At 44.8% G+C, this 8,988-nt stretch overlaps 1 protein-coding gene across 1 annotated transcript in view; it reads right to left on the bottom strand.

Annotated features, from left to right (window-relative positions):
- Slc17a5 (solute carrier family 17 (acidic sugar transporter), member 5) overlaps positions 1-8,988 on the bottom strand; it is a 79,984-nt gene that overhangs the window by 16,398 nt on the left and 54,598 nt on the right. Inside the window, exons 5-6 of the mRNA XM_013035291.1 lie at positions 5,522-5,608; positions 3,879-3,997 (exon numbers count right to left, since the gene is read on the bottom strand). Coding sequence (XP_012890745.1) covers positions 3,879-3,997; positions 5,522-5,608 — 206 coding nt within the window. The remainder of the gene's footprint in view (positions 1-3,878; positions 3,998-5,521; positions 5,609-8,988) is intronic.

Here is an 8,988-nt window from a genome sequence, read left to right as displayed (position 1 = left end):
CTGGGAAGGTGGCTCAGTGGTAGAGTGCTTGCCTTGCATGCATGAGGCCCTGGGTTCGATTCCTCAGCACCACATAAACAAAAAGAAAAAAGCCAGAATGGTGCTGTGGCTCAAGTGGTAGAGTGCTAGCCTTGAGCTGAAGAGCTGAGGGACAGCACTCAGGCCCAGAGTTCAGGCCCCACAACAGGACCCCCCCCCAAAAAAAACAAGGGTTATCAGAGAGAAACACAAAGGCACAATGGCTATGTGCATCTGACCATATAAAATAATATTTATTAAAATGAACTCCAGGAAATGGAAACAAGAGGTTTGTCTTTTGTTGCTGTTTTTGTTTTCTTTTTCTCTTAGCCTCCTGAGTAGCCAGGATTGCAGCACTTGGCTTCAGTTCTCTCCTTCCTTCCTCCCTCCTCTCTTTCTTATCAAATTCTCAACTAGTTGTACAGCGGGTTTCCATTTATGTACATATGCATTTTCCATCATTCTCCCCTACCTCTCACCTGTCCCTTCTCCAGCCATCTCATCAAGCTCCAATTCCATTTGCATGTACTTAAACTGGATCTTATAAACTTATTTGCCTGTCATTTCTCTCTCCATTCATCTGTTCCCACATGACTTTTACCTCCCAATCCATCAGACAAGACACATTTCAGGTTCCTAGTATTCATTTTGTTAAACTGCTTGTTCACTGTTGAAAGGAGTTACATTATGGAATCTCAGTCCTGTGTCTATACCATGCTTTATCCATTTTGATTCCATACATATAAACAGGATGGAGTATCAGGCTGTCACATTTCCTACAAACCAAGGCTCTGGTTCCTTTCTGAAAAGCCAGAACAATCTATGTCTGTTTTCAGGGGTCACTGAAATTTCAGAAAAAGTAACAACGGATATTCTCTTTCTTTGCCATTACTGAGGCTTGAACTCGGGGCCTGAGCTGTCACTCTGTCACTTCCTCCCTCCCCCCTCCCCCTGCCCCAAGGCTGGTGCTCTACCACTTGAACCACAGCTCCATTTCCAACTTTGTGGTGTTTAATCTGGTGTCTGGAGATATGTGTCTCATGGACTTTTGTGCAATGGACTGCCTCTGAACCACAATGCTCCTATCTCAGACTTCTGAGTTGCTAGGATTACAGGTATAAGTGACAGTACCTGGTGGTATTCACATTCTCACAGCTTTTCTGCTAGGGACTTTAGTTTTGATATCCTAGTAGGTGAACTTCCCAGGATGTCAGATGTGAGGGACACCAGGGAGAGTGCATCATTCTAGTGCAGCAGTACCTTTCCATTCCAGCTGTCCTTCAGCATTGCCTCTCTCACATTAAAATTATAGCTAGCTGAACTCTACCCCAGACCTACTGCATAAACAAAATAAAACCAACCAACCAAACAAAAAAACAGAAGAATGACAAGAAAAATTTTTGGGAGTAGGGGTAGAGGGAGGTGTCATTTGTGTGCTTGAACTCAGGGCTTAGGTGCTCATGTCTCTGAGCTTTTTTGTACAAGGCTAGTGCTCTATCACTTTGAGTTATAGCTCCACTTTGTTTTTTTCTGGTGGTTAGAGATAAGAGTCTCACAGAGGGGCTCAGTGGTAGAGTGCTTGCCTTGCATGCATGAGGCCCTGGGTTTGATTCCTCAATACCACATAAGCAGAAAAAGCTGGAAGTGGCGCTGTGGCTCAAATGGTAGAGTGCTTGCCTTGAGTTGAAGAACTGAGGGACAGAGCCCAGGCCCAGAGTTCAAGCCCCACGACTGACAAGAACAGCAACCCCCCACCCCCCTGAAACCCTTTACACATATTTGCAATTTAAGTGTATGTGCGTGTGTGTGTGTGTGTGTGTGTTGTATAGCTACCCTATGTAGGAAGACATCTTTCTTTTTTTGCCAGTCCTGGGGCTTGAACTTAGGGCCTGGGCACTGTCCCTGAGCTTCTTCTGACCAAGACCAGCACTCTACCACGTGAGCCACAGCACCACTTTAGGCTTTTTCTTTTTCTTTCTTTTTTTTTCTGTCAGTCATGGGCTTGAACTCTGGGCTTGGGCACTGTCCCTCAGCTCTTCAGCTCAAGGAGAGCACTCTACCACTTAAGCCACAGCGCCACTTCTGGTTTTCTACTGGTTTATTGGAGATAAGAGTTTCACGGATGTTCCTGCCCCGGCTGGCTTTGAACCGAGATCCTCAGATCTCAGCCTCCTGCATAGCTAGGATTATAGGCGTGAGCCACCGGCGCCCGGCGGCTTTTTCTGTTTATGTGGTACTAAGGAATGAAACCCAGGGCTTTGTGCATGCTAGGCAAGCACTCTACCACTAAGCCACATTCCCAGACATAGGAAGACATCCTGAATGGGGCAAGCTATGTCTTATATCTTCCAAATACATTCTTAAAAAACAAAACAAAAACAAACTGGGCACTGGTGGCTCAAGCCTATAATCCTAGCTGCTGAGGAGGCTGAGATCTGAGGATGACAGTTCAAAGCCAGCCCAGGCAGGGATGCTCTTGAGACATTTTTTTTTTTTTTTTGGGTCCGGTTGTGGGGCCTGAACTCTGGGCCTGAGCGCTGTCCCTCAGCTCTTCAGCTCAAGGCTAGTGCTCTACCACTTGAGCCACAGCACCACTTCTGGCTTTTTTTCTTTTTGCTTATGTGGTGCTGAGGAATCGAACCCAGGGCCTCAGGCATGCAAGGCAAGCGCTCTACCACTGAGCCAACTTCCCAGCCCCGCTCTTGAGACTCTTATCGCCAATAAACCACTAGAAAACTGGAACTGGCACCGTGGCTCAAGTGGTAGCGTTCTTACCTTGAGCTGAAGAGCTGAGGGATAGCGCCCAAGCCCAAAGTTCAAGCCCCATGACCGATAAAAAAAAAAAAAAAGCACCAGTAATTATCAGGAAGTTGAAAGAGATTGTAAGCAGGGGTGAGTAAGGAGGAATGGACAAATGAAAAAGGGATCACAGACAAATATAAGAAGATTCAATGTGGGGCTGGGAAGGTGGCTCAGTAGTAGAGTGCTTTCCTTGCATGCATGAGGCCCTGGGTTGGATTCCTCAACACCCCATAAGCAAAAAGAAAAAAGCTGGAAATGGCGCTGTGGCTCAAGTGGTAGAGCGCTAGCCTTGAGCTGAAGAGCTGAGGGACAGTGCCCAAGCCCCGAGTTCAGGCCCCATGACCGAACCAAAAAAAAAAAGGAATATTCAATGTGCTGGGTACTGGTGGCTCACGCCTCAGGAGGCTGACATCTGAGGATCACGTTTCAAAGCCAGTCCCCGGGCAGAAAAGTCCGTGAGACATTGATCTCCAATAAACCACTAGAAAACCGGAAGTGGTGCTATGGCTCAAGAGGTAGAGCGCTGGCCTTGAGCTGAAGAGTGCAGGTACAGCGCCCAGAGTTCAAGCCCCACGGCCGACAAAAAAAAGAATATTTAATGTATATATGTGATTAAGGAAATGGTAAAGGTGAAATGAGTCTGGGGGGAGGAAATAGGCTGGAGGAGAATGATGGAAAGAGTAATTGATTAAGAAGCACTGGAGCTGGGCACCGATGGCTCATGCCTGTAATCCTAGCTACTCAGGAGGCTGAGATCTGAGGATCTCAGTTCAAAGCCAGCCAGGGCAGGAAAGTCAGTGAGACTCTGATCTCCAATAAAAACCACTAGAAAACCGGAAGTGGTGCATTGGCTTAAGGAGTAGAGCGCTTGCCTTGAGCTGAAGAGCACAGGGACAGTGCCCAAGCCCAGAGTTCAAGCCCCATTACCTATGGAAAAGAAAGAAAAAAAAAGAAGCACTGGACACTTAGTCATGTTAAATTGTATCTCCCTTGTTAAATTGTACTTCCCTGTAATCAGACAATTAAAATTATGTCAAATTTTAAAATAAAATCCATACCTGAGTTCTTAATGATGAAAGAATATACTCTTTTTCAGAAGGGGAGATTGTCTTGTGAGTTTCTGGTGTATCACTAACTAACCAGATCCATAAAATAAACCAAACTATTCCAACCAAACCTTGAAATAGAAAAAGAATAGTTAAGTAAAATAATAATGTCCCAACAGCCATTTTTGCATGTCTTTGAAACACAATTTTTTTTTTTTGTCTGATCGTGGGGCCTGAACTCTGGGCCTGGGTGCTGTCCCTCAGCTCTTCAGCTCAAGGCTAGCACTCTACCACTTGAGCCACAGCACCACTTCCGGCTTTTTTCTTTTTGCTTATGTGGTGCTGAGGAATTGAACCCAGGGCCTCATGCATGCAAGGCAAGCGCTCTACCACTGAGCCACCTTCCCAGCCCCTCTCCATACACTTTTTTTTTGGCGGTTGTGAGGCTTGAACTCTGGGCCTGGGCGCTGTCCCTCAGCTCTTCAGCTCAAGGCGAGCGCTCTACCACTTGAGCTACAGCGCCACTTCCTGTTTTCTAGTGGTTTATTGGAGACAGGAGTCTCACGGTTTCTCCTGCTCGAGCTGACTTTGAACTGCGATCCTCCTATCTCAGCCTCCTGAGTTCTCCATACATTTTGAAGTAAACAACTTTTAACTGTATAAATTGCCTACCAGGAGCTACCATATAAATGAAAAAAAATATTTTTGTGCTAGTCTTGGGCTTGAACTTGGGGCCTGGGCACTGTCCTTGAGCTTTTTTTTGTCCTTGAGCTTTTTTTACTCAAGGCTTTACCATTTGAGCCACAGCTCCACTCTCAGCATTTTGCTGGTTAATGAATTTTCCTGTCAACGCTGGCTTTGAACTGTGATCCTCAGCTTTCAGCCTTCTGATAGCTGGGATTGCAGGCAGCCACCAGCACTGGGCTAAAATGCATATTTTTATTTTTTATTATTTTGCCAGTCCTGGGGCTTGAAATCAGGGCCTGGGCACAGTCCTAGCATTCTACCACTTGAACCACAGCACCATTTCCGGCTTTTTCTGTTATGTTTATGTACTGAGGAATCGAACCCAGGGCTTCATGCATGCTAGGCAAGCAATCTACCACTAAGCCACATTCCCAGTCCTAAAACATATATTTTTATAATACCCAAGACAGTAATTCGGATAGTGTGACATCTAAGTCCAGGATTCAAGAGCTGTTTCTACTGAGAAATATACCAAAACTAACATTAGGTTACATCTCAACTTGACCTTTTTTTTTTTTTTGGGTCCAGTCGTGGGGCTTGAACTCTTGGCCTGGGCGCTGTCCCTCCCCTCTTCAGCTCAAGGCTAGCGCTCTGCCACTTGAGCCACAGCACCACTTCTGGCTTTTTTTTCTTTTTGCTTATGTGGTGCTGAGGAATCGAACCCAGGGTCTCAGGCTTGCAAGGCAAGTGCTCTACCACTGAGCCACCTTCCCAGCCCCTCAGCTAGACCTTTTTAACCTTAACAACTTGAAAAACAGTCACCAGAGATTTAGAATTTTGTGGTTTAGGAGAAGATTACATCAGTGGGTCAGAATATGTAATATATATATATATATATGATATTATATATATGTATACTGATTATTAGACAGTTTTTGCTATTTTGTAAGTTGTAATTTTATACTTACCAAAAAAGTAGAATACATAAGTCCAATTCATATAGTAGCAAATTAGTCCAGAAAGAGGAAGTGAAACTACTGTTCCAAGCTGCGCTCCTAGAAAATATAAGATGATAAATTGTGGAGGAAGATGAACAAAGGAGGCGCAGACCTACTGCTACAGAGGATTGGAACAGCTGATGAAGAAGAGAAAGACCTACTAAAATCTGAATGAGCTGCAACCGCCACAGGTACTAAATATATGAAACATATACATTAGTATAGTTACATTAGTTCTGTTGGTGAGTTCTAATATGAAACAGGATGTAAATATGTCTGTGAATGCCTGCTATCCCGAGGCACTCAATATTACAAGAGGCACTCAATATTACAAGTCCAGGAGCCTGGGGAAAGGTTCAAGGCTGGTCTGTAAAACTGATAAACAGAGCCTGATGTAGCAATCTGGCTGAAATACAAAGGAAGCTTTATGGTAATCTTCCTTGAGATGATAAACAATTGCCTCAGATAAATAAAAGAATAAAATACATTTTAACTATCTGAGACATTTTAGTAAATGCAATGGGAGCTAAACTGATGGATGAGTCATGATGTCTGATTTCAAGTTTTAGTCCATGTTAAAGACAAAAATAAACCAGCAATTATAACAAGTTAGGAAGTGCTAAGAATCACAGAAGGCAGAGTACTGGGCTCATGCCTGTAATCCTATTTATTCAGGAGGCTGAGACCTGGAGGATGATGAAGGTTTGACGCCAGCCAGGGCAGGAAAGTCTATGACACCCTTTGATGCCCTCAGACTGTTACCAAGAAAAAAGACTGATGGCATGGCTCAATGGTAGAGTACCTTCCTAGCAATCATGAGGTTCTGAGTTCAAACCCCAGTCCCCCCCCACCAAAAAAAAGTCAAAGAGCATCACAGAATTAATACAGGAGACATTATCTCTGATATTTAGAAGTGAGGAAATGATACACAGGAGCAACTAGACTTTGAAACAGGTATGGTTCATAGAAACAAAGAGGGAAAAAGGGTCTGACAGGATGAGTAACAGAGTAGCAGTAGGAAAGCACAGTGGGTCTGAGTACTTCACTCTGGGGGAAGGAAAAAGACAAAAGATAAAGCTAGAAAAATAGGTTGGTTTTGAAGTACTAACCCCATGTCAGGCACTGTGTGCAAGCTCCAGGCTAGCTGCAATAAAGGAGCAAAGACTAAGCATTCTTTTTTTTTTTGGTTGGTCATGGGGCTTGAACTCTGGGCCTGGGCACTATCCCTAAGCTCTTCGGCTCATGGCTGGCACTCTACCACTTCAGCCACAGTGCCGATTTTCTGGTGGTTAAATGGAGATAAGAGTCTCTCAGAGCTGGGCGCTGGTGGCTCACGCCTGTAATCCTAGCTACTCAGGAGGCTGAGATCTGAGGATCATGGTTCAAAGCCAGCCCGGGCAGGAGAGATCGTGAGACTCCTATCTCCAATAAACCACCAGAAAACCGGAAGTGGCGCTGTAGCTCAAGTGGTAGAGCGCTCGCCTTGAGCTGAAGAGCTGAGGGACAGCGCCCAGGCCCAGAGTTCAAGCCCCACGACCGACAAAAAAAAAAGAGTCTCTCAGACTTTTTCTGACTGGGCTAGCTTTAAAGCACAATCCTCAGATCTCAGCCTCCTGAGTAGCTAGGATTACAGGAGTGAACCACCAGTGCTTGGCAGACTCAGCAATTTTGAACCCTTGAGATTCAGACTTTATTCCACAGGTAAAGGGGAACCAGACACAGATCCTGTTAGAGAACTTATCATCAGATTTCTCACATCAACTCACAGGAGCAAAAATAGTCTTAAAATGTAAATTGAGTGGGGCCTCGAGGCTCATGCCTGAAATCCTAGCTACTCAGGAGGTTAAGATCTAAAGATCAAGGTTCAAAGCCAGCCTGGGCAGGAAAGTCCATGAGACTCTTACCTACAATAAACCACTCAGAAAACCAGAAGTAGCGCTGTGGCTCAAGTGGTAGAGCACTGGCCTGGAGCTGAGGAGCAGTGCCTAGGCCCAGAGTTCAAGCCCAACAACCACCACCACCACCAACAAAAAATGTAAATTGAGCTAGATACTGGTGGCTAATGCCTGTAATCCTAGCTACTCAGGAGACTGGTTTTAGGATCCTGGTTTAAAGCCAGCCCAGGCAGGAAAGTCTATGAGACTCATTTCTAATTAACCACTAAAAAGCTAGAAGCAGAGCTATGGTTCAAGTGATAGAGAACAAGCCTTGAGGAATATCAAGTTGAAGACAAATCTGGCTTATAATTTGAGACAGTCCCAACAAAACCCAAAAAGTCACTACAAAAACAACTACAACAACATTAGGAGAGCCTAATGTTTACCCCTTATATAGCAGGAGGCAAGGAATCTTCAATCCAGTCTGTAAGGTTTGATAGGATCTGGCTTTTGTTTATTTCTGAATCTTTATCTTCTGCCATTATCCTCTTTATTCATTATCTTCTTCTAGCTACCCAAAGTGGTTTTCTTTGAAAAACTTTGAACTCTTAGCCCAGCACCTGTAATCCTAGCTACTCAGGAGGCTGAGAGCTGAAGATTGTGGTTCAAAGCCAGCCTGTGCAGGAAAGTCCAGTGAGACTCTTCTCTCCAATTAACCACCAGAAAATTGGAAGTGGTGCTGTGGCTCAAGTGGTAGAGTATTAGCCTTGAGCTGAAGAGCTCAGGGATAGTGCCCAGGCCCAGAGTTCAGGCTCCACTCCGGAAAAACAAAAACAAAGTAAAGCAAAAAACCCCCAAAAAAACAACCCTTTGTATTTTTATGTTATTTTAAGAGTTCTAATGGCTTAGGACACTGAGAGTCCTTGTATATGAATCATTGTACATGATATTCTAGCCAGCTGGATTGATCTTCTCTCTGCTCTTTGCATGACTGATTTGTTTTCATCCTTCAGATGATAACTTAAAAGTCACCACAGACAGGCCTTTCCCAATCACTGTAATTAAAATCAGTCAGGTGGAACAGAGGCCTGAGGCTGGCCTATGCCTGTAATCCTAGCTACTTGGGAGGATGAGAGAGGGAGAAGGCTGGAGGCCACTCTGGGCATAAAAAGTTTGTGATGCCCTCTTCTCAACCCAGAGCCCAGAGTGGTGGCACATGCCTATTATACAAGCTGTGCAGAAGGCTGATATTGGGAGGAACATGGCTCCAGGCCAGTCTAGGCATAAAACTCTTCTAGATCTCATCTCAACAGAAGAGACTAGGGCTTAGTAGACTGTGTCTGACTTCCCAGTTTTGGTGAAGAAGGACTATGGTCTAGGCATGTGCCTGGACAGAAGTGAGGTCCTGTCTCAAAAATAACCAATGCTAGGCTGGAGGTATGGCTCAGTGAGAGTGATTGTGTAGCAAGTTCAAGGTCCTGAGCTCACACTGCAGTAAACAAACTATTAAATAAACAAGAGGGGCACAAAACAGAGCTGGAAGTGTGGCTCAACCTAGAG

This window comes from Dipodomys ordii, unplaced genomic scaffold (genome assembly GCF_000151885.1).
Source record: "Dipodomys ordii isolate 6190 unplaced genomic scaffold, Dord_2.0 Scaffold208, whole genome shotgun sequence".
Lineage (NCBI taxonomy): Eukaryota > Metazoa > Chordata > Mammalia > Rodentia > Heteromyidae > Dipodomys > Dipodomys ordii.
The sequence above is the reverse complement of the archived record's forward strand: the minus strand, read 5'-3'. Positions and strand labels throughout refer to the sequence as shown.